The sequence below is a fragment of the Oncorhynchus tshawytscha genome, linkage group LG13, assembly GCF_018296145.1.
Source record: "Oncorhynchus tshawytscha isolate Ot180627B linkage group LG13, Otsh_v2.0, whole genome shotgun sequence".
NCBI lineage: Eukaryota > Metazoa > Chordata > Actinopteri > Salmoniformes > Salmonidae > Oncorhynchus > Oncorhynchus tshawytscha.
In genome coordinates this window covers 74,341,100-74,368,239 of record NC_056441.1, presented here as the reverse complement: position 1 = coordinate 74,368,239, position 27,140 = coordinate 74,341,100, and the positions used below count along the sequence as shown (strand labels likewise).

General features: G+C 45.3%; 1 protein-coding gene across 1 annotated transcript in view; it reads left to right on the top strand.

The window, feature by feature from the left end:
- Window positions 1-26,787, top strand: part of LOC112266161 (calsyntenin-2) — a 423,803-nt gene extending 397,016 nt beyond the window's left edge. Inside the window, exons 12-17 of the mRNA XM_042296343.1 lie at window positions 12,821-13,032; window positions 18,500-18,670; window positions 19,609-19,754; window positions 19,999-20,122; window positions 24,120-24,304; window positions 25,457-26,787. Of these exons, the coding sequence (XP_042152277.1) occupies window positions 12,821-13,032; window positions 18,500-18,670; window positions 19,609-19,754; window positions 19,999-20,122; window positions 24,120-24,304; window positions 25,457-25,642 (1,024 nt within the window). The 3' untranslated portion in view covers window positions 25,643-26,787. The remainder of the gene's footprint in view (window positions 1-12,820; window positions 13,033-18,499; window positions 18,671-19,608; window positions 19,755-19,998; window positions 20,123-24,119; window positions 24,305-25,456) is intronic.
- The last annotated feature ends 353 nt before the right edge of the window (window positions 26,788-27,140 follow it).

The following is a 27,140-nucleotide window of genomic DNA, read 5'->3' as shown; positions in this document are numbered from 1 at the left end:
CAAACTCTACCTGTACCTCTACCTGTACGTGTAACTCTACATGTACCTGTACCTCTAACTCTACCTGAACCTGTACCTCTAACTCTATCTGTACCTGTACCTCTAACTCTACCTGTACCTCTAACTCTACCTGTACCTCTAACTCTACCTGTACCTCTAACTCTCTCTGTACCTGTACCTCTAACTCTACTTGTACCTGTAACTCTACCTGTACCTCTAACTCTACCTCTACCTGTACCTCTACCTGTACCTCTAACTCTCTCTGTACCTGTACCTCTAACTCTACTTGTACCTGTAACTCTACCTGTACCTCTAACTCTACCTGTACCTCTACCTGTACCTGTAACTCTATCTCTACCTCTACCTGTACCTCTAACTCTACTTGTACCTCTAACTCTACCTGTACCTCTAACTCTACCTGTACCTCTAACTCTACCTGTACCTCTATCTGTACCTGTACCTCTAACTCTTCTTGTACCTCTAACTCTACCTGTACCTCTAACTCTACCTGTACCTCTAACTCTACCTGTACCTCAACCTGTACCTGTACCTCTAGCTCTACTTGTACCTCTAACTCTACCTGTACCTCTAACTCTACCTGTACCCTTAACTCTACCTTTACCTCTAACTCTACCTGTACCTGTACCTCTAACTCTACTTGTACCTCTGCCTGTACCTCTAACTCTACCTGTACCTCTACCTGTATCTCTAACTCTCTCTGTACCTGTACCTCTAACTCTAGTTGTACCTGTAAATCTACCTGCAACTCTACCTGTACCTCTACCTGTGTACCTCTAACTCTACCTGTACCTCTACCTGTACCTCTAACTCTACTTGTACCTCTACATGTACCTCTACCTGTACCTCTAACTCTACTTCTACCTGTATCTGTACCTCTAACTCTACTTGTACCACTACCTGTACCTGTAACTCTATCTCTACCTCTACCTGTACCGCTAACTCTACTTGTACCTGTAACTCTACCTGTACCTCTAACTCTACCTGTACCTTTACCTGTACCTCTAACTCTACCTGTACCTCTAACTCTACCTGTACTTCTAACTCTACCTGTACTTCTAACTCTACTTGTATCTGTACCTCTAACTCTACTTGTACCTCTAAATCTACCTGTACCTCTACCTGTACCTCTAACTCTCTCTGTACCTGTACCTCTAACTCTACTTCTACCTGTAACTCTACCTGTGCCTCTAACTCTACCTCTACCTGTACCTCTAACTCTCTCTGTACCTGTTCCTCTAACTCTACTTGTACCTGTAACTCTACCTGTACCTCTAACTCTACCTGTACCTGTACCTCTAACTCTACCTGTATCTCTAACTCTACTTGTACCTCTAACTCTACCTGTACCTCTAACTCTACCTGTACCTCTACCTGTACCTCTAACTCTACCTGTACCTGTACCTCTAACTCTTCTTGTACCTCTAACTCTACCTGTACCTCTAACTCTCTCTGTACCTGTACCTCTAACTCTACCTGTACCTCTAACTCTCTCTGTACCTGTACCTGTAACTCTACCTGTACCTCTAACTCTACCTGTACCTCTAACTCTACCTGTACCTCTAACTCTCTCTGTACCTGTACCTCTAACTCTCCCTGTACCTGTACCTCTAACTCTACCTGTACCTCTAACTCTCTCTGTACCTGTACCTCTAACTCTACCTGTACCTCTAACTCTACCTGTACCTCTAACTCTACCTGTACCTCTAACTCTACCTGTACCTCTAACTCTACCTGTACCTCTAACTCTACCCCTAACTCTACCTGTACCTCTACCTGTACCTAACTCTACTTGTACCTCTAACTCTACCTGTACCCTTAACTCTACCTTTACCTCTAACTCTACCTGTACCTGTACCTCTAACTCTACTTGTACCTCTGCCTGTACCTCTAACTCTACCTGTACCTCTACCTGTACCTCTAACTCTCTCTGTACCTGTACCTCTAACTCTAGTTGTACCTGTAACTCTACCTGCAACTCTACCTGTACCTCTAATTCTACCTGTACCTCTACCTGTACTTGTACCTCTAACTCTACTTGTACCTCTACATGTACCTCTACCTGTACCTCTAACTCTACCTCTACCTGTACCTCTACCTGTACCTCTAACTCTACTTGTACCTCTATCTGTACATGTACCTCTAACTCTACCTGTACCTCTAACTCTACTTGTACCTCTACCTGAACCTCTAACTCTACCTGTACCTCTACCTGTACCTCTAACTCTACCTGTACCTCTAATCCTACCTGTACCTCTAACTCTACCTGTACTTGTTCCTCTACCTGAAACTCTATCTGTACCTATACCTGTACCTATAACTCTACCTGTACCTGTACCTCTACCTGTACCTTTAACTCTACCTGTACCTGTACCTTTAACTCTACCTGTACCTGTAACTCTACCTGTACCTCTAACTCTACTTGTACCTCTACCTGTACCTGTAACTCTATCTCTACCTCTACCTGTACCTCTAACTCTACTTGTACCTGTAACTCTACCTGTACCTTTACCTGTACCTCTAACTCTACCTGTACTTCTAACTCTACTCTGTACCTCTAACTCTACCTGTACCTCTAGCTCTACTTTTACCTCTACCTGTACCTCTAACTCTACGTGTACCTCTACCTATACGTGTAACTTTACCTGCACCTCTAACTCTACCTGTACCTCTAACTCTACCTGTACCTCTAACTCTACTTGTACCTCTACCTGTAACTCTACTTCTACCTGTACCTCTACCTGTACCTGTAACTCTACTTGTACCTGTAACTCTATCTGTACCTCTAACTCTACCTGTACCTTTACCTGTACCTCTAACTCTACCTGTACTTCTACCTGTACCTCTAACCCTACCTGTACCTCTAACTCTACCTGTACCTCTAACTCTACCTGTACCTTTAACTCTACTTGTACCTGTACCTGTACCTCTAACTCTACCTGTACATGTACCTCTAACTCTACCTGTACCTCTAACTCTGCATGTACCTCTACCTGTACCTCTAACTCTACCTGTACCTGTACCTCTAACTCTACATGTACCTCTAACTCTACCTGTACTTCTACCTGTACCTCTAACTCTACCTGTACCTCTAACTCTACCTGTACCTCTAACTGTACTCTACCTGTATCTCTAACTGTACCTGTACCTCTACCTGTAACTCTACTGTACCTCTACCTGTATCTCTAACTCTACCTGTACCTGTACCTCTAACTCTAGTTGTACCTGTAAATCTACCTGCAACTCTACCTGTACCTCTACCTGTGTACCTCTAACTCTACCTGCACCTCTACCTGTACCTCTAACTCTACTTGTACCTCTACATGTACCTCTAACTCTACTTGTACCTGTAACTCTACCTGTACCTCTAACTCTACCTGTACCTTTACCTGTACCTCTAACTCTACCTGTACCTCTAACTCTACCTGTACTTCTAACTCTACCTGTACCTGTACTAACTCTACTTGTACCTGTACCTCTACCTCTACTTGTACCTCTAAATCTACCTGTACCTCTACCTGTACCTCTAACTCTCTCTGTACCTGTACCTCTAACTCTACTTCTACCTGTACCTCTACCTGTACCTCTAACTCTCTCTGTACCTGTACCTCTAACTCTAGTTGTACCTCTAACTCTACCTGCAACTCTACCTGTACCTCTACCTGTACCTCTAATATACCTGTACCTCTACCTGTACTTGTACCTCTAACTCTACTTGTACCTCTACATGTACCTCTACCTGTACCTCTAACTCTACCTCTACCTGTACCTCTACCTGTACCTCTAACTCTACTTGTACCTCTATCTGTACATGTACCTCTAACTCTACCTGTACCTCTAACTCTACTTGTACCTCTACCTGAACCTCTAACTCTACCTGTAATCTACCTGTACCTCTAACTCTACCTGTACCTCTAATCCTACCTGTACCTAACTCTACCTGTACTTGTTCCTCTACCTGAAACTCTATCTGTACCTATACCTGTACATATACCTCTACCTGTACCTGTACCTCTACCTGTACCTTAACTCTACCTGTACAGGTAATACTACCTGTACCTCTACCTGTACCTTTAACTCTACTGTACCTCTACCTGTACCTGTACCTCTACCTGTACCTCTACCTGTACAGGTCTATCTCTACCTCTACCTGTACCTAACTATACTTGTACCTCTAACTCTACCTGTACCTTTACAGTACCTCTAACTCTACCTGTACTTCTAACTCTACTTGTACCTGTACCTCTAACTCTACCTGTACCTCTAGCTCTACTTGTACCTCTACCTGTACCTCTAACTATACGTGTACCTCTACCTATACGTGTAATATACCTGCACCTCTAACTCTACCTGTACCTCTAACTCTACCTGTACCTCTAACTCTACTTGTACCTATACCTGTAACTCTACTTCTACCTGTACCTCTAATGTACCTCTAACTCTACTTGTACCTGTAACTCTATCTGTACCTCTAACTCTACCTGTACCTTTACCTGTACCTCTAACTCTACCTGTACTTCTACCTGTACCTCTAACCCTACCTGTACCTCTAACTCTACCTGTACCTCTAACTCTACCTGTACCTTTAACTCTACTTGTACCTGTACCTGTACCTCTAACTCTACCTGTACATGTACCTCTAACTCTACCTGTACCTCTAACTCTGCATGTACCTCTACCTGTACAGGTAACTATACCTGTACCTCTAACTCTACATGTACCTCTAACTCTACCTGTACCTCTACCTGTACCTCTAACTCTACCTGTACCTCTAACTCTGTACAGTACCTATAACTGTACTCTACCTGTACCTGTACCTGTATCTCTAACTGTACCTGTACCTCTACCTGTAACTACTACTGTACCTCTACCTGTACAGGTAACTCTACCTGTACCTGTACCTCTACCTAGTACCTGTAATCTACCTGCAACTCTACCTGTACCTCTACCTGTACAGGTAACTCTACTTGTACCTCTACCTGTACCTGTAACTCTATCTCTACCTCTACCTGTACCGGTAACTCTACTTGTACCTGTAACTCTACCTGTACCTCTAACTCTACCTGTACCTTTACCTGTACCTCTAACTCTACCTGTACCTCTAACTCTACCTGTACTTCTAACTCTACCTGTACTTCTAACTCTACTTGTACCTGTACCTCTACCTCTACTTGTACCTCTAAATCTACCTGTACCTCTACCTGTACCTCTAACTCTACTGTACCTGTACCTCTAACTCTACTTCTACCTGTAACTCTACCTGTGCCTCTAACTCTACCTCTACCTGTACCTCTAACTCTCTCTGTACCTGTTCCTCTAACTCTACTTGTACCTGTAACTCTACCTGTACCTCTAACTCTACCTGTACCTCTACCTGTACCTGTACCTCTAACTCTACCTGTATCTCTAACTCTACTTGTACCTCTTACTCTACCTGTACCTCTAATATACCTGTACCTCTACCTGTACCTGTACCTACCTGTACCTGTACCTCTAACTCTTCTTGTACCTCTAACTCTACCTGTACCTCTAACTCTCTCTGTACCTGTACCTCTAACTCTACCTGTACCTCTAACTCTCTGTACCTGTACCTGTAACTCTACCTGTACCTCTAACTCTACCTGTACAGGTAATATCAGAGAGTACCTGTACCTCTAACTCTACCTGTACCTCTAACTCCTCTGTACCTGTACCTCTAACTATAACTCTACCTGTACCTAACTCTACCTGTACCCCTAACTCTACCTGTACCTCTAACTCTACCTGTACCTCTAACTCTACCTGTACCTCTAACTCTACTTGTACCTAACTCTACCTGTACCTCTAACTACCAGAGAGATACCTCTACCTGTACCTCTAACTCTACCTGTACCTCTACCTGTACCTGTACCTCTACTTTACCTACCTCTACCTGTACCTGTAATATACTCTACTTGTACCTCTGCCTGTACCTCTAACTCTACCTGTACCTCTACCTGTACCTCTAACTCTCTCTGTACCTGTACCTCTAACTCTAGTTGTACCTGTAACTCTACCTGCAACTCTACCTGTACCTCTAATTCTACCTGTACCTCTACCTGTACTTGTACCTCTAACTCTACTTGTACCTCTACATGTACCTCTACCTGTACCTCTAACTCTACTTCTACCTGTACCTGTACCTCTAACTCTACCTCTACCTGTACCTCTACCTGTACCTCTAACTCTACTTGTACCTCTATCTGTACATGTACCTCTAACTCTACCTGTACCTCTAACTCTACTTGTACCTCTACCTGAACCTCTAACTCTACCTGTACCTCTACCTGTACCTCTAATTCTACCTGTACCTCTAATCCTACCTGTACCTCTAACTCTACCTGTACCTCTAACTCTACCTGTACTTGTTCCTCTACCTGAAACTCTATCTGTACCTATACCTGTACCTATAACTCTACCTGTACCTGTACCTCTACCTGTACCTTTAACTCTACCTGTACCTTTAACTCTACCTGTACCTGTAACTCTACCTGTACCTCTAACTCTACTTGTACCTCTGCCTGTACCTCTAACTCTACCTGTACCTCTACCTATACGTGTAACTTACCTGCACCTCTAACTCTACCTGTACCTCTCACTCTACCTGTACTTCTAACTCTACTTGTACCTGTACCTCTAACTCTACCTGTACCTCTAGCTCTACTTGTACCTCTAACTCTACGTGTACGGTACCTATACGTGTAACTTTACCTGCACCTGCACCTCTAACTCTACCTGTACCTCTAACTCTACTTGTACCTCTACCTGTAACTCTACTATCTACCTGTACCTCTAACTCTACTTGTACCTGTAACTCTATCTGTACAGGTAATATACAGAGAGTACCTCTACCTGTACCTGTACCTCTAACTCTACCTGTACCTCTAACCCTACCTGTACCTCTAACTCTACCTGTACCTCTAACTCTACCTGTACCTTTAACTCTACTTGTACCTGTACCTGTACCTCTAACTCTACCTCTACCTGTACCTCTAACTCTACATGTACCTCTACCTGTACCTCTAACTCTACCTGTACCTCTAACTCTACATGTACCTAACTCTACCTGTACTTCTACCTGTACCTCTAACTCTACCTGTACCTCTAACTGTACCTCTACCTGTACCTCTACCTGTATCTCTAACTGTACCTGTACCTCTACCTGTAACTCTACTGTACCTCTACCTGTATCTCTAACTCTACCTGTACCTGTAACTCTACCTGTACCTAACTCTACCTGTACCTCTAACTCTACCTCTACCTGTACCTATATCTCTAAATCCCTCTGTACCTCTAACTCTACCTGTACCTCTAACTCTCTCTGTACCTGTACCTCTAACTCTACCTGTACCTGTAACTATACTGTACCTGTACCTCTAACTCTACCTGTACCTCTAACTCTACATGTACCTCTACCTGAACCTCTAACTCTACCTGTACCTCTACCTGTACCTCTAACTCTACTTGTACCTCTAACTCTACCTGTACCCTTAACTCTACCTTTACCTCTAACTCTACCTGTACCTCTAACTCTACTTGTACCTCTGCCTGTACCTCTAACTCTACCTGTACCTCTACCTGTACCTCTAACTCTCTCTGTACCTGTACCTCTAACTCTAGTTGTACCTGTAACTCTACCTGCAACTCTACCTGTACCTCTAACTCTACCTGTACCTCTACCTGTGTACCTCTAACTCTACCTGTACTTGTACCTCTAACGCTACTTGTACCTCTACATGTACCTCTACCTGTACCTCTAACTCTACTTCTACCTGTATCTGTACCTCTACCTCTACCTCTAACTCTACCTGTACCTGTTCCTCTACCTGAAACTCTACCTGTACCTATACCTGTACCTATAACTCTACCTGTACCTCTACCTGTACCTTTAACTCTACCTGTACCTGTAACTCTACCTGTACCTCTAACTCTACTTGTACCTCTACCTGTACCTGTAACTCTATCTCTCCCTCTACCTGTACCTCTAACTCTACTTGTACCTGTAAATCTACCTGTACCTCTAACTCTACCTTTACCTGTACCTCTAACTCTACCTGTACTTCTACCTGTACCTCCAACCCTACCTGTACCTCTAACTCCACCTGTACCTCTAACTCTACCTGTACCTTTAACTCTACTTGTACCTGCACCTGTACCTCTAACTCTACCTGTACCTGTACATGTACCTCTAACTCTACCTCTACCTGTACCTCTAACTCTACCTGTACCTGTACCTCTAACTCTACCTGTACTTCTACCTGTACCTCTAACTCTACCTGTACCTCTAACTGTACTTGTACCTCTAACTCTACCTGTATCTCTAACTCTACCTGTAACTCTACCTGTACCTGTACCTGTATCTCTAACTCTACCTGTACCTCTAACTCTACCTCTACCTGTACCTTTATCTCTAAATCTACCTGTACCTCTAACTCTACCTGTATCTCTAACTCTACCTGTACCTCTAACTCTACCTGTACCTGTAACTCTACCTCTACCTCTAACTCTACCTGTACCTGTAACTCTACCAGTACCTCTACCTGTACCTCTACCTGCACCTCTACCTGTATCTCTAACTCTACCTGTATCTCTACCTGTACCTGTAACTCTACCTGTACCTGTAACTCTACCTGTATCTCTAACTCTACCTGTAACTCTAACTCTACCTGTATCTCTAACTCTACCTGTACCTCTTCCTGTACCTCTACCTGTACCTGTAACTCTACCTCTACCTGTAACTCTACCTGTACCTGTCTGTGCATTTAGTCATCTCTCTCTCTGTCCTCCTGCTCCATCTCTCTCTTAATGATATATTTCTCCTTCCTTCTCTCATTTTTCTCCTCACTCTTTTTGTCTTCTCACTCCATTTTCCACATCCTCTTCTTATCTTCCTGTGATCTGTGAGTTTAAACTAGACCCAACACCTTCTCACTGTCAACACAAAACAACAGCACAGTGACTCATTGGAGCACATCTCACACTCACTCATGTATAGATAGTTAGCTACTTCCTCTTCTTCTCTCCCTCTCCTCCTCTCGCTGTCCTCTGCTTCCTCTCCCTGTCCTTCTCTCCCTCTCCTCCTCTACCTGTTCCTCTCTCCCTCTGCTCCCTTTCACTGTCCTTCTCTCCTGCTCCTCCTCTCCCTCTGCTCCTCTCCCTCTGCTCCCTCTCCCTGTCCTTCTCTCCCTCTCCTCCTCTCCTCTCCCTCTCCTCTCCCTCTTTCTCTACCATCGTTTGTTCTTTATTCCACCACTCTCTCTGTTCCACATTGCCACCTGGGGCAAGTTTTTACATTTTCATGTTATTTATTAATAATTCTGTCTGGGTTTTGCCAGAGGACAGAGAGGGAGAGAGACAGAGCGAGGCTGGATGGTATTTTATAACAGCCATCCCTGGCGGGCTGTGGTGAATATTCATAGCAGGTTTAAATATGTGCAGCCCCCCACAGCTCAGCCCTGGAGGTTTGTACTCCGCCCCCCTATTGGGTTCGACGCAGGGCTGCGGGCCCATCCCTTCAGCTAGCCTAGCAAGGAAGGGAGGGGGGCTAGGAAGAGGAGGGGTCGACTGGGCTGCAGGCACACCAATTAGAAATTAATACATTATGCTCACGATGCTTAAGCTTGTGTATTTCTCGATGTTGTTTAATAAAGTTTTCTGGTTGTGTGTAGGCGGGTGGCTGGGGCTGTGGTGTGCAGGCTATCCAGTGGTCTGCACTGCCTGTGAACCTTGTTACGATCCAGCTGTTGCTCACAAAGAGAGGGTCTGGTAGTCGTCTTAGACAAGCTTTGATAACAATAATGTGTAAATCAGCAGGCATTGATGCATTCAAACAGAATTCATTTAGAACAACGTCCAGTAAACAGGCCTCCAGAGCAGACTGTCTGTTAGGCTACAGCCAAGACATAAACTCCTCCTGAGGAATGCTGCTATTTGCTGTAAATTTCCCGGTAAGTGCCGTATCACTCTAAACAAATAAATAAAGTTGTTAATGAATTCCTTAAAACACACTTAAGCGTGTTTTCAGCGTAATAAGGCAATTACTGCCACCATCAGGAACAAGTAACTAGTGTTAATCTATGCAGGGCCTTTATTCTACCTTGTCACATTTTCTGTCATTAATTTGGTTGGGGTCCAAGTCCTCACCGTGGCCTACGCACGCTAAGTCTCCACGCTCCACTGTCTCTGTGTCCTCTCCACAACAATACCCTGCCGCTCCACTGTCTCTGTGGCCTCTACACAACAATACCCTGCCGCTCCACTGTCTCCTCTCCACAACAATACCCTGCCGCTCCACTGTCTCTGTCTCGTCTCCACAACAATACCCTGCCGCTCCACTGTCTCTGCCTCCTCTCCACAACAATACCCTGCCGCTCCACTGTCTCCTCTCCACAACAATACCCTGCCGATCCACTGTCTCCTCTCCACAACAATACCCTGCCGCTCCACTGCCTCCTCTCCACAACAATACCCTGCCGCTCCACTGTCTCCTCTCCACAACAATACCCTGCCGCTCCACTGTCTCCTCTCCACAACAATACCCTGCGGCTCACTGTCTCTGCCTCCTCTCCACAACAATACCCTGCCGCTCCACTGTCTCCTCCCCACAACAATACACTGCCGCTCCACTGCCTCCTCTCCACAACAATACCCTGCCGCTCCACTGTCTCCTCTCCACAACAATACCCTGCCGCTCCACTGTCTCTGCCTCCACAACAATACCCTGCCGCTCCACTGTCTCCTCTCACAACAATACCCTGCCGCTCCACTGTCTCCTCTCCACAACAATACCTTGCCGCTCCACTGTCTCCTCTCCACAACAATAACCTGCCGCTCCACTGTCTCCTCTCCACAACAATAACCTGCCGCTCCACTGTCTCCTCTCCACAACAATAACCTGCCGCTCCACTGTCTCCTCTCCACAACAATACCCTGCCGCTCCACTGTCTCTGCCTCATCTCCACAACAATACCCTGCTGCTCCGCTGTCTCTGCGTCCTCTCCAAAACAATACCCTGCCGCTCCACTGTCTCCTCTGCACAACAATACCCTGCCGCTCCACTGTCTCTGCCTCCTCTCCACAACAATACCCTGCAACTCCACTGTCTCTACCTCCTCTCCACAACAATACCCTGCCGCTCCACTGTCTCTGCCTCCTCTCCACAACAATACCCTGCCACTCCACTGTCTCTGCCTCCTCTCCACAACAATACCCTGCTGCTCCACTGCCTCTGCCTCATCTCCACAACAATACCCTGCTGCTCCACTGTCTCTGCCTCCTCTCCTCAACAATACCCTGCTGCTCCACTGTCTCTGCCTCCTCTCCACAACAATACCCTGCTGCTCCACTGTCTCTGCCTCCTCTCCTCAACAATACCCTGCTGCTCCACTGTCTCTGCCTCCTCTCCACAACAATACCCTGCTGCTACACTGTCTCTGCCTCCTCTCCACAACAATACCCTGCTGCTCCACTGTCTCTGCCTCCTCTCCTCAACAATACCCTGCTGCTCCACTGTCTCTGCTCTCTCCTCAACAATACCCTGTTGCTCCACTGTCTCTGCCTCTTCAACAATACCCTGCTGCTCCACTGCCTCTGCCTCCTCTCCACAACAATACCCTGCTGCTCCACTGTCTCTGCCTCCTCTCCACAACAATACCCTGCTGCTCCACTGTCTCTGCCTCCTATCCTCAACAATACCCTGCTGCTCCACTGTCTCTGCCTCCTCTCCTCAACAATACCCTGCTGCTCCACTGTCTCTGCCTCCTCTCCACAACAATACCCTGCCGAGGCGAGGAAAGACACAACTTGTGGATCACCGCTTGAGAGAAAAAGAGAAAGGGAGATTAGGCTATACCACGCTTGACTGAAAACATGTTTTTTACTCCAGAAAGAGGGAGATATGACTGTGAAATCCCTGTGTGTTAGTGTTCCATGTGAGGGCTTTTACAGCGGTGTTTATGCGTGAAATAAACAAGAACTAGGCCAGCAGCAATGTCATATATAACGGGTAATCACAGGTAATTATGAAGGAGTTGGAATCTCCTTATGCTTGTGCATTTTTCTGCAAAGCTCCAACTGAATAAAGAGCTGTTGTTGTGCCAGTCCCAGCCTCTGACAGATGTTCAACTTCCTTCTCTGTAACTACATGGATGTGAAAAACATCCCTCTAGTTGCTACCAGCTTTCACAGCTCCCTTGTTAACTGTATTTTCCTTCTCTCCTCAGCCTCCCTCTCTCTCTCTCTCCTCAGCCTCCACCTGTCTCTCTTTTTCTCCTAAGCCTCCCTCCTTCTCTCCTCATCCTCCCTCTCTTTCTCTCTCCCTCACCCTTTCTCTCCTCAGCCTCCACCTGTCTCTCGCTTTCTCTCCTAAGCCTCCCTCCCTCTCTCCTCATCCCCCCTCTCTCTTTCTTTCTCTCTCTCTCTCTCCATATTGTATCTTGCTCCTGTGGTTTCTCATTGATTGATGTCTAATCTGCATTGTTTATGCAGTATGTGTCAGGTTATTTATGCATGTCTATGTCAGATGTCTGTCTCACAGATGTCTGCATTCAGTCAGCCTCACAGTGTAGTAGGTGGAGGCTTATTCAACCTTTTCAAGGTTGCTGATTCCTGGAATTAGCCCACGCACACATTCTCAAAGTATCTAAGTATTCAATGGCTCTGATATTTCACACATACCTGAAGTGATACCCAGCAAACACATACTGAAACATACATTCACATTCTATTTAATCAGAGTTAACCCTTCCCTCCTCTCTCTCCATCTCTGTATTCCTCGCCCTCCCAGGTGTTTTGGGGAGGACACGTGTATCTCCATCCCGGACATCGATGCAGTGGTGATGGTGCTGCAGCCCAGTGAACCCAGGATCACCATAGCTGGGGTGGACAGACTGACCAGGCCAGCAGCTGACCTCAGAGGACCAGCCGGACTCACTCTGTTCCAGGACCTTCACATCATCAGTACTGTCACCAAGGGAGACACAGCCTCACACCATACAGGTACAGGGTACAGGCATAGAGGTGTGTGTGTGTGTGTGTGTGTGTGTGTGTGTGTGTGTGTGTGTGTGTGTGTGTGTGTGTGCGTGTGTGTGTAAAGGGAGAAATTGATAGATACTGGGTGCAAACCAAACAGAGAGAGAGAGAGAGAGAAAAATAGACAGAGAATAGCAGAGGGGAATGGCTTGTAATTATAATATAACTGGTCCAAGACACACTGCTCACCACCACAAAACTATTTGATTAGGTTGAAGTCTTTAGACTCTGGAGAGCACAACATCTCCTGTCATATTGGAACTTCATCAACTCCTCTCTATCCCATACACGCACACACCATTAACCACACGCTCCTAGTCACACAACACTTGGCTAATATATAGCCTCCAGCTGTGGTCTCCATTTCAGCTGCAGAATGAGAGGAGGAAAGAAAGAGGCTGAGTCCTGAAAGCGCTGCAGAGTGTTTTCCACCTTCCTGACAATGGAGCGAGTGAAACCTCTCGCTCTGGTTATCCCCGTCTAATTGGCAGCTATAGCGTTGAGGCTGAGGCAGAGCACTGCTGTTCTGTGTTGTTCCCAGACTCCGCACTGAGAGGACTAGAGACGGGATTTAAATGTCATTTCCATTTGCTGTTCAGCCAGGCAGGAACCCATGCAATCATTTGTCTGGTAGGCAGAGGTCTTAGTCAGCGGGGGGGCTGGACTGTAGAAGCTGGGGATAGTGGGAGGGAGGGAAAGTCTGATGTCAGTAGTACAGGCCAGCTCTGTTCTGCCTCCCCCACCATTCACAGTTCCTTTAGTAAGAATTGTGACTTGCACAGCAGGATTAGACTGTACTTAGTGTGGAGAAAGGGTCACCGGGTGTTAAACGGCTCAGTGCAGCAGTAGGATAGTTGGAGATCCCCACACACACACACACACACAATCTCATACAATATGAAATACAGATTCCATTCACTCCATCATATGACATCTACTCTCGCTCTTTCTTTCAGGTTTCATTATGTTTGCCCTCCATGTGTTATTCTCCTCTTCTCTGTATTTGTTAGTCTCTCATGCTCTACTCTTTCCTTACACCAGCACACTCTCCTCTCCACTGTATCTCCACTCCTTTCTAAACATTCTCTCCTCTCCACTGTATCTCCACTCCTTTCTAAACATTCTCTCCTCTCCACTCCTTTCTAAACATTCTCTCCTCTCCACTGTATCTGCACTCCTTTCTAAACATTCTCTCCTCTCCACTGTATCTGCACTCCTTTCTAAACATTCTCTCCTCTCCACTGTATCTCCACTCCATTCTAAACATTCTCTCCTCTCCACTGTATCTCCACTCCATTCTAAACATTCTCTCCTCTCCACTCCTTTCTAAACATTCTCTCCTCTCCACTGTATCTCCACTCCATTCTAAACATTCTCTCCTCTCCACTCCATTCTAAACATTCCCTCCTCTCCACTCCATTATAAACATTCTCTCCTCTCCACTGTATCTCCACTCCATTCTAAACATTCCCTCCTCTCCACTGTATCTCCACTCCATTCTAAACATTCCCTCCTCTCCACTGTATCTCCACTCCATTCTAAACATTCCCTCCTCTCCACTGTATCTCCCCTCCTTTCTAAACATTCCCTCCTCTCCACTGTATCTCCACTCCTTTCTAAACATTCTCTCCTCCCCACTGTATCTCCACTCCTTTGTAAACATTCTCTCCTCTCCATGGTGCAGTATTCGATCTCACTGTATCTCCCCTCCTTTCTAAACATTTGCCCTCTCCTCTCCACTGTATCTCCACTCCATTCTAAACATTCCCTCCTCTCCACTCCATTATAAACATTCTCTCCTCTCCACTGTATCTCCACTCCTTTCTAAACATTCTCTCCTCTCCACTGTATCTCCACTCCTTTCTAAACATGCTCTCCTCCCCACTGTATCTCCACTCCTTTGTAAACATTCTCTCCTCTCCACTCCTTTCTAAACATTCTCTCCTCTCCACTGTATCTCCACTCCTAAACATTCTCTCCTCTCCAAAACATTCTCTCCTCTCCACTGTATCTCTACTCCATTCTAAACATTCCCTCCTCTCCACTGTATCTCCACTCCATTCTAAACATTCTCCTCTCCACTGTATCTCCACTCCATTCTAAACATTCCCTCCTCTCCACTCCATTATAAACATTCTCTCCTCTCCACTGTATCTCCACTCCATTCTAAACATTCCCTCCTCTCCACTCCATTCTAAACATTCCCTCCTCTCCACTCCATTATAAACATTCTCTCCTCTCCACTCACTCCATTCTAAACATTCCCTCCTCTCCACTGTATCTCCACTCCATTCTAAACATTCCCTCCTCTCCACTGTATCTCCACTCCATTCTAAACATTCCCTCCTCTCCACTGTATCTCCCCTCCTTTCTAAACATTCCCTGCTCTCCACTGTATCTCCACTCCTTTCTAAACATTCTCTCCTCCCCACTGTATCTCCACTCCTTTGTAAACATTCTCTCCTCTCCATGGTGCAGTATTCGATCTCACTGTATCTCCCCTCCTTTCTAAACATTTGCCCTCTCCTCTCCACTGTATCTCCACTCCATTCTAAACATTCTCTCCTCTCCACTCCTTTCTAAACATGCTCTCCTCCCCACTGTATCTCCACTCCTTTGTAAACATTCTCTCCTCTCCATGGTGCAGTATTCCATCTCTCACAGTCTGCATGTCTCAGGGGGTCTCCTCAGCTCCAGATGTTTCCCCTTCTTCCCTCAGTTAGCACAGCTCTGAGATCAGTCAAGCCTTAGCCAGGGATAGAGGAGAACCAGGGTCTTCCCGGACCCCTGCTCTTCCAAGGCCAGCCCCTGATTTGAGGAGTGCCTCTCCGTAAGGAGGCTGTTGAGTGGGCATGCCAGGTGTTACCCCTCCCCAGGAGAGAACACAGCAGGCTGAGAGGCATAGAGCGCAACGGCTCTGTTCTGCCTCCCCCACCATTCACAGTTCCTTTAGTAAGAATTGTGACTTGCACAGCAGGATTAGACTGTACTTAGTGTGGAGAAAGGGTCACCGGGTGTTAAACAGCTCAGTGCAGCAGTAGGATAGTTGGAGATCCCCACACACACACACACAATCTCATACAATATGAAATACGGATTCTATTCACTCCATCATATGACATCTACTCTCGCTCTTTCTTTCAGGTTTCATTATGTTTGCCCTCTCCTCTCCACTGTATCTCCACTCCATTCTAAACATTCCCTCCTCTCCACTCCATTATAAACATTCTCTCCTCTCCACTGTATCTCCACTCCTTTCTAAACATTCTCTCCTCTCCACTGTATCTCGACTCCTTTCTAAACATTCTCTCCTCTCCACTGTATCTCCACTCCTTTCTAAACATTTTCTCCTCTCCACTGTATCTGCACTCCTTTCTAAACATTCTCTCCTCTCCACTGTATCTCCACTCCTTTCTAAACATTCTCTCCTCTCCACTGTATCTCCACTCCATTCTAAACATTCTCTCCTCTCCACTCCTTTCTAAACATGCTCTCCTCTCCACTGTATCTGCACTCCTTTCTAAACATTCTCTCCTCTCCACTGTATCTGCACTCCTTTCTAAACATTCTCTCCTCTCCACTGTATCTCCACTCCATTCTAAACATTCTCTCCTCTCCACTCCTTTCTAAACATGCTCTCCTCTCCACTGTATCTCCACTCCATTCTAAACATTCCCTCCTCTCCACTGTATCTCTACTCCATTCTAAACATTCCCTCCTGTCCACTGTATCTCCACTCCTTTCTAAACATTCTCTCCTCTCCACTGTATCTCGACTCCTTTCTAAACATTCTCTCCTCTCCACTGTATCTGCACTCCTTTCTAAACATTCTCTCCTCTCCACTGTATCTCCACTCCTTTCTAAACATTCTCTCCTCTCCACTGTATCTCGACTCCTTTCTAAACATCCTCTCCTCTCCACTGTATCTCCACTCCTTTCTAAACGTTTTCTCCTCTCCACTGTATCTGCACTCCTTTCTAAACATTCTCTCCTCTCCACTGTATCTCCACTCCTTTCTAAACACTCTCCTCTCCACTGTATCTCCACTCCATTCTAAACATTCTCTCCTCTCCACTCCTTTCTAAACATGCTCTCCTCTCCACTGTATCTCCACTCCATTCTAAACATTCTCTCCACTCCACTCCATTCTAAACATTCCCTCCTCTCCACTGTATCTCTACTCCATTCTAAACATTCCCTCCTCTCCACTGTATCTCCAATCCATTCTAAACATTCCCTCCTCTCCACTGCATTAAACATTCTCTCCTCTCCACTCCATTCTAAACATTCCCTCCTCTCCACTGTATCTCCACTCCATTCTAAACATTCCCTCCTCTCCACTTTATTCTCTACTCCATTTCTAAACATTCCTCTCCACTTTATCTCTAAACCATTCTAAACATTCTCCTCTCCACTGTATCTCCACTCCATTCTAAACATTCCCTCCTCTCCACTCCATTATAAACATTCTCTCCTCTCCACTGTATCTCCACTCCATTCTAAACATTCCCTCCTCTCCACTCTATTATAAACATTCTCTCCTCCCCACTGTATCTCCACTCCTTTGTAAACATTCTCTCCTCTCCATGGTGCAGTATTCCATCTCTCTCAGTCTGCATGTCTCAGGGGGTCTCCTCAGCTCCAGATGTTTCCCCTCCTTCCCTCAGTTAGCACAGCTCTGAGATCAGTCAAGCCTCAGCCAGGGATAGAGGAGAACCAGGGTCTTCCTGGACCCCTGCTCTTCCAAGGACAGCCCCTGATTTGAGGAGTGCCTCTCCGTAGGGAGGCTGTTGAGTGGGCATGCCAGGTGTTACCCCTCCCCAGGAGAGAACACAGCAGGCTGAGAGGCAGGGAGCGCTAGAGAACTGTGGCTAACCTAACTGTACAGCAGACTCTGTAACACCCAGGCTGGCTGAGTGTGTAGCAAAAACATTTTTTATAAATGCTCTTGGATAATATTGTTGTGCACAGATGCATCTTAATTTGACCCTGCTTCTCACAGCAGGAAAATAATCCTGCAGCAAACAGGAAATGTAAATGATTGTGTGGATTGTAATTAATGGGCATTTTTGTAGGTGGTGAATCATTTATTGTTATGATAAATCTAATTTAGTTTATTTGCACAAATAGAAAGGTAGTTTGTAACATTAAATAACATCAACAGTATGTGCAGGAGTGGAAGAAAGACCAAAACAGCTTGTCTAGTAACCCCCTATAATGGTCAGAAATCCTACAGATTCAGCAGTGTGGACATTTTAAAGTGAAACTACAACCTTTAGAAGCCTTGTTAAAACCTCCGATACACTACCAGTTGTATTTCCTGCTGTGCAACAGACGGATCAAATTAACATAGCAGGTCTGTATGTGTGAGCGCATGCATTCAACTGTGTGTGTGTGTGTGTGTGTGTGGTTTTTTGTGTGGTTTTTTTTTCAGCGGGCAGGCTGGGGGTCCAGGAGGAGATCATCCATAACCTGGACTACTGTGACATCCTGGTGCTGGGGGAGGAGCTGAGGCCGGAGCAGGAGGGTCTCCAGCTGCAGCGTAGCACCCTGCTGGGGAAACACCTGGATGCCACCAACTCCACCTCCGGCATGTCTATATATGGTAAGTTCCATGGCAATATCTAACCTCCAGACCTCTAACCCATATATAACCTCTGACCCTTACCCCAACTCCACCTCTGGCATGTCTCCATCTATGTTACCATGCAAACATCTAACCATAACCCCCATCTTCCTCCATAACCATAACCCCCATCTTCCTCTATAAAAATAACCCCATCTTCCTCCATAACCATAACCCCCATCTTCCTCTATAAAAATAACCCCCATCTTCCTCTATAAAAATAACCCCCATCTTCCTCCATAACCATAACCCCCATCTTCCTCTATAAAAATAACCCCCATCTTCCTCTATAACCCCCATCTTCCTCCATAACCCCCATCTTCCTCCATAACCATAACCCCCATCTTCCTCCATATCCCCCATCTTCCTCCATAACCCCCATCTTCCTCCATAACCATAACCCCCATCTTCCTCCATAACCCCCATCTTCCTCCATAACCATAACCCCCATCTTCCTCCATAACCCCCATCTTCCTCCATAACCATAACCCCCATCTTCCTCCATAACCCCCATCTTCCTCCATAACCATAACCCCCATCTTCCTCCATAACCATAACCCCCATCTTCCTCCATAACCCCCCCATCTTCCTCCATAACCCCCCATCTTCCTCCATAACCCCCATCTTCCTCCATAACCCCCATCTTCCTCCATAACCCCCATCTTCCTCCATAACCATAACCCCATCTTCCTCCATAACCATAACCCCCATCTTCCTCCATAACCATAACCCCCATCTTCCTCCATAACCATAACCCCCATCTTCCTCCATAACCATAACCATAACCCCCATCTTCCTCCATAACCATAACCCCCATCTTCCTCTATAAAAATAACCCCCATCTTCCTCTATAACCATAACCCCTGTATCTATGAAACTGGTAGTGACCATAGAAACATGTCCACCATCTCTCTTAGGTGTGGACTCCATGTCCAACTATGAGCAGGTGATCAGACAGGTGCATTACCACAACTGGCACCCCACCCAGACCCCAGACAGGAAGTTCCGTCTCACCTGCTCCGAGCTCAACGGACGCTACACCAGCAATGAGTTCACCCTGGAGGTCAGTGGACTAGAGAATGGAATGATAAAGATATAGGGATTCCAATGTTCCTGTGCTTTTAGAGATTATATTTGTTTAGACAATTCCTGACTTGAGACCCCTTTCCTTCTATGTTCTTGCTCTAGCCAGAAAACCTCTGACAGTTCTGTGTCTAATAGTCCTTATTTGTAGTTTACTGTTATATTTTCTGAGACATTTATCTTATTATACCTATAACCTTGCTCTCTATTCTTGCCCCGCCCAGATCAGTGTACTCCACAAATCAGAGGCTGGGGAGCATGTCAATCACATGGTAGCTCCGCCCCAGTACATGCAAGTGGTTCATCATCCGGCCATGGTCCACAGTCTATACCCCACACACGGTTCAGGTAAGACTGTAGAATCAGTCTATACACCACACACAGCTCACTACAGAATAAGCAGTCTATACCCCACACACAGCTCACTACAGAATCATCAGTCTATACCCTACACACAGCTCACTACAGAATAAGCAGTCTATACCCCACACACAGCTCACTACAGAATCATCAGTCTATACACCACACACAGCTCACTACAGAATAAGCAGGCTATACCCCACACACAGCTCACTACAGAATCATCAGTCTATACCCTACACACAGCTCACTACAGAATCATCAGTCTATACCCCACACACAGCTCACCATAGAATCAGCAGTCTATACCCCACACACAGCTCACTACAGGATCATCAGTCTATACCCTACACACAGCTCACTACAGGATCATCAGTCTATACCCTACACACAGCTCACCATAGAATCAGCAGTCTATACCCCACACACAGCTCACTACAGAATCAGCAGTCTATACCCCACACACAGCTCACTATAGAATCAGCAGTCTATACCCCACACACAGCTCACTACAGAATCAGCAGTCTATACCCCACACACAGCTCACTACAGAATCAGCAGTCTATACCCCACACACAGCTCACTACAGAATCAGCAGTCTATACCCCACACACAGCTCACTATAGAATCAGCAGTCTATACCCCACACACAGCTCACTACAGAATCAGTCTATACCCCACACACAGCTCACTATAGAATCAGTCTATACCCCACACACAGCTCACTACAGAATCATCAGTCTATACTCCACACACAGCTCACTATAGAATCATCAGTCTATACCCCACACACAGCTCACTATAGAATCATCAGTCTATACTCCACACACAGCTCACTATAGAATCATGAGTCTATAGTCCACACACAGCTCACTATAGAATCATCAGTCTATACCCCACACACAGCTCACTATAGAATCATCAGTCTATACCCCACACACAGCTCACTATAGAATCAGTCTATACCCCACACACAGCTCACTATAGAATCATCAGTCTATACCCCACACACAGCTCACTATAGAATCATCAGTCTATACCCCACACACAGCTCACTATAGAATCATCAGTCTATACCCCACACACAGCTCACTATAGAATCATCAGTCTATACCCCACACACAGCTCACTACAGAATCATCAGTCTATACCCCACACACAGCTCACTATAGAATCAGTCTATACCCCACACACAGCTCACTATAGAATCATCAGTCTATACCCCACACACAGCTCACTATAGAATCATCAGTCTATACCCCACACACAGCTCACTACAGAATCAGCAGTCTATACCCTACACACAGCTCACTACAGAATAAGCAGTCTATACCATACACACAGCTCACTACAGAATCATCAGTCTATACCCTACACACAGCTCACCATAGAATCAGCAGTCTATACCCCACACACAACTTACTACAGAATCATCAGTCTATACCCCACACACAGCTCACTATAGAATCATCAGTCTATACCCCACACACAGCTCACTATAGAATCATCAGTCTATACCCCACACACAGCTCACTATAGAATCATCAGTCTATACCCCACACACAGCTCACTATAGAATCATCAGTCTATACCCCACACACAGCTCACTATAGAATCATCAGTCTATACCCCACACACAGCTCACTATAGAATTATCAGTCTATACCCCACACACAGCTCACTATAGAATCATCAGTCTATATCCCACACACAGCTCACTACAGAATCATCAGTCTATACCCCACACACAGCTCACTATAGAATCATCAGTCTATATCCCACACACAGCTCAGGTAGGACTTAACCATCAAGCCTGATAATTCTGTTCCAGACCAACATTAGCACACCTAATTCAATGAATCAGAGCAGTTGATGAGTCGAAGTGGGTGTGTTCATAGATCTTCAGAACTAGGATCTTCAGAACCCAGTGAGTCCACTCTATAGCTAGCACAGAGACAGTGATACATCTTAGTTAAAAAACAGAGAGAGAGGCTGGTGAAAAAGACCCTACAGATCTCAATCTTGAACATCGCCTCCCAATTTCTGCTTTCTGTTCATTATTTATTAAACCCTAATGGATGGCTTAGTGTCCTGGGGAGCTCTGTGCCCTACCACTGCTTTTAAAGGTTGGGAAAGAGCAGGTGTGTGTGTGTGTGTGTGTGTGTGTGTGTGTGTGTGTGTGTAAGAAACTGGACTACAGTATAAGTGGAGAAGGGGGAAAACTGTGTGTGCATGTGTAAATAGCTACTATTGTTGAAGAGAGAGAGATACAGAATTCTGCAAAAATATCCTCCGTGTACAACGTAGAACACCAAATAATGCATGCAGAGCAGAATTAGGCCGATACCCACTAATTATCAAAATCCAGAAAAGAGCAGTTCAATTCCACAACCACCTAAAAGGAAGTGATTCCCAAACCTTCTATAACAAAGCCATCACCTACAGAGAGATGAACCTGGAGAAGAGTCCCTTAAGCAAGCTGGTTCTGGGGCTCTGTTCACAAACACAAACAGACCCCCAGGACAGCAAAATCAAATCAAAATCAAATCAAATGTATTTATGTAGCCCTTCGTACATCAGCTGATATCTCAAAGTGCTGTACAGAAACCCAGCCTAAAACCCCAAACAGCAAGCAATGCAGGTGTAGAAGCACAGTGGCTAGGAAAAACTCCCTTGAAAGGCCAAAACCTACGAAGAAACCTAGAGAGGAACCAGGCTATGTGGGGTGGCCAGTCCTCTTCTGGCTGTGCCGGGTGGAGATTATAACAGAACATGGCCAAGATGTTCATAAATGACCAGCATGGTCAAATAATAATAAGGCAGAACAGTTGAAACTGGAGCAGCAGCACAGCCAGGTGGACTGGGGACAGCAAGGAGTCATCATGTCAGGTAGTCCTGAGGCATGGTCCTAGGGCTCAGGTCCTCCGAGAGAGAGAAAGAAAGAGAGAAAGAGAGAATTAGAGAGAGCACACTTAAATTCACACAGGACACCGAATAGGACAGGAGAAGTACTCCAGATATAACAAACTGACCCTAGCCCCCCAACACAAACTACTGCAGCATAAATACTGGAGGCTGAGACAGGAGGGGTCAGGAGAACAACACAATTAGACCCAACCAAATCATGAGAAAACAAAAAGATAATTACTTGACACATTGGAAAGAATTAACAAAAAAACAGAGCAAACTAGAAAGCTATTTGGCCTTAAACAGAGAGTACACAGTGGCAGAATGGCAACCAGTGAAGAACAGACACCATTGTAAATACAACCCATATTTATGCTTATTTATTTTCCTTAACCATTTGTACATTGTTACAACACTGTATGTATATATGTGACAATTATAATGTCTTTATTGTTTTGAAACTTCTGTATGTGTAATGTTTACTGTTAATTTTTATTGTTTATTTCACTTTTGTATATTATCTACCTCACTTGCTTTGGCAATGTTAACACATGTTTCCCATGCCAATAAAGCCCCTTGAATTGAGAGAGAGAGAGAGAGAGAGAACAGGGAGGAGGGAAGAGAAAGATTTTCCCGATAGTGTCTTTAATGAGGTGAATAATGTACATTGTTCTGTTAGGAGACCATACACACCCTCTAGCAACATTCTGTGTGCATTCATGTATATATACTGAGGGGGCTTTTACATGAGAGAGATCAATGGCTATGGATTGGTCTTTAAAAAATCTCTCTCTGTCTGTGTGTGTAATAAGGAGGCAGACTGAATCAATTGACCAATTAAAAGAGTCCTCTGTAGCTGGATGAACACACACATTTCTAATATCTTCTCTGAAGGACAGAGAGAAGGCAGGGTGGTGATCTTATTTTGAAAGTACAGATCAGATCAGCATTCAACAGATAAACATTACAGATCAAGGACCTTGTGTGTGATATTTTGGTTGTGTGCATAACCAAATATTTGTAATGCGTGTGGGTGCACCATGTTACTTAACATACATTAACATTACCTTTCCCCAAGGAGTCCCCAGTGCTGCCACAGTGGTGATAGTGATCTGTATCGCCGCCCTGGTGGTGGTGGTTGTGCTAGGCATCTACCGTATTCACCTGACACACCAACAGGAGGGCAGGAGCTCAGACACAACCAAGGAGGGAGAGCTGGACTGGAACGACTCAGCGCTCAATATCACAGTCAATCCTATGGAGGTAAGGGACTGAAAACAAAACCGTGGGGGAGAGGCGAGGGAGGAATAAAGGAAGGAAGATGAGTGTTGTAGGGACCAGATTTTGGAACAGCCTTAAGGGCAGTAAGTAGGAGGAGGCAGCAGGATCAGGGGCAAGATACTGTCCAGTATATTAACAGTGAAAGGTGGTTCCAGGTGAATGACAAGTTCCTATGAATAGTTCCATAATCTTTACAGAATACAGGTTTGAATAGAAATCAAAACCCTAAGCCTCAATCAGGCCTACCCTGCCAAACCAATAGTAGCAGGTTGGGGCATACCAGGTTATGGACAGCCTCCAAAACAGCTCACATACCAGAGCTAGAGCATCCCTCCAGCTCACAGCTCATAGGTGAAACAGGTACCTTTATACCTATGGCCCCTCCTTATGGAACATCCCATTAAACATGGTGCTCTTTACCCATTAAATCATGTTAACAGGCATCTTCATTATATTACATATTACATTGAAATAAACATCTTAAACATTCCTGGCTTATCCTCAATGCGTGAAATCTTTAAATGAATGAATACACATTTCATAACAATAGTTCTGCAACCTGCGTATGGTCCCATTACGCACGGACATGATAGACAAGACATGGAGCTCCGAGATGAGCCAACTTCACACACAGGACACATTACAATATGGAAATAAACAAACTTCTTTCTCGTCAGTGTAGCAGGTGTCCATGTGCACCTGAATATGGCATCCACTTGGAGGATTGCAAAAGTGTCAATTAATGCATTTAAATATGAAACTGAAATTCATCACAATGCAACTTGACCAAACATTTGCTCGACACACATTTAGCCTTACGCACAATAAATAGCCATGATACTGGCAAAAGAGGGAAATAACAACAGTATACACTTTTATAATAAATGAATTACTAGATACATAGGGACACATGAATGCGCTAAACAAGGGGAATTCAATAATTAGTGACGAGAGGTACTGAGTCAGCTTCGTCACAGTGAGAAAAGGGAGAATGGACTGAAGTAGAGTGAGTACCTGAAGATAGAGGCCAGAGGGAGAAATGGGACATAGTGAAACAGAGTAGGATACACAAGGGCCACAGTAATCAGCTCCAGAGCCTGTCACACACCTGTTGCCTCTCTGTGCCCCATGCAGAGCTTCCAGGAGCCCCAGGGAGCTGAGGAAGAGGCCAGTGAGGAGGAGGAGGAAGATGAAGAGGATGACATCACCAGCACAGAGTCAGACGACAGTGAGGAGGAGGAGGTTCAAGGAGCTCCCAGGGTACAACAGAGCAGCAAGAGGGGCCAGCTGGACTGGGACAACTCTACATTAACCTACTGAATAAAATTATATACACACACTGATGCACACACATACACACTGATGCACACACATACACACTGATGTATATACACACACGCTGAGGCGTCAACATACTCACTACTATAAAATAAATTGTTCAAGTCATGAGACTACCTGAGATTTCTCTGAGTTGAGGTAACATCTCCCCCTACTGGTGAAAAAAGGAAATTGTATTAAGAATAGAATGAGCACTAAAGTGAAAACACACACACACACACACAACACCAGTCTGAATTTAAAGACTCCTTTCCTTTATGTCAAACTATGTGGTGTTAACTAAAGGCTACCCTGTGGTACTCCAATGCTGTAATACTATCCTGTGGTCTTGAGTACCTCAGACCTCAAGCCCTCGTCCACAAGCTGAAACCTTACCTACTGTTTTTTACTGAGACTGTGAAAAAAAGACAACAAAATGTGAAAATACTGTATACAACTGAAATTGCTTGTCAAACATCTGTTTTCCACCTATTTTTTCAGGGTCTAAAATCTTGTCTGAGAAACTGTGGTCCTATAGGTCGCTGTGATCTTTTGTAATGGTAACAACCAACTAATGAAACAAATACCAAATGATAGTCTTTGGGTGGAGTTTTCCTTTAAGATGGTACAGTCCAGTATAGGGGAACACCTTCGATCCTTACCTCGATACACTATATTGCAAAAGTATGTGGACACCCCATCAAATTAGTGGATTTGGCTATTTCGGTCACATCCGTTGCTGACGGGTGTATAAAATCCAGCTCACCGCCATGCAGTCTCCAAAGACAAACATTGTCAGTAGAATGGCCCTACTTAAGAGCTCAGTGACTTTCAACATGGCACCGTCATAGGATGTCACCTTTCCAACAAGTTAGTTCATCAAATTTCTGCCCTGCTAGAGCTGCCCCGGTCAACTGTAAGTGCTGTTATTGTGAAGTGGAAACATCTAGGAGCAACAACAGCTTAGCCACAAGGGGAAGGCCACAGAAAGGGACCGCCGAGGACTGAAACTGAAAAAATGATGGCCTCGGTTGCAACACTCACTCCCGAATTCAAAACTGCCTCTGGAAGCAACGTCAGCACAAGAACTGTTTGTCGGGGGCTTCATGAAATTGGTTTCCATGGCCGAGCAGCCGCACACAAGCCTAAGATCACCATGTGCAATGCCAAACATCAGCTTGAGTGGTGTAAAGCTCACCGCCACTGGACTCTGGAGCACTGGAAACATGTTCTCTGGAGTGATGAATCACTCTTCCCCATCTGGCAGTCCGACAGACGAATCTGGGTTCCAGTAGAACGCTACCTGCACAAATGCGTAGTGCCAACTGTAAAGTTTGGTGGAGGAGGAACAATAGTCTGGGGCTGTTTTTCATGCATCGGGCTCGGCCCCTTAGTTCCAGTGAAGGGAAATCTTATCGCTAAGGAATACAATGCCATTCTAGATTATGCTATGCTTCCAACTTTGTGGCAACAGTTTGGGAAAGGCCCTTTCCTGTTTCAG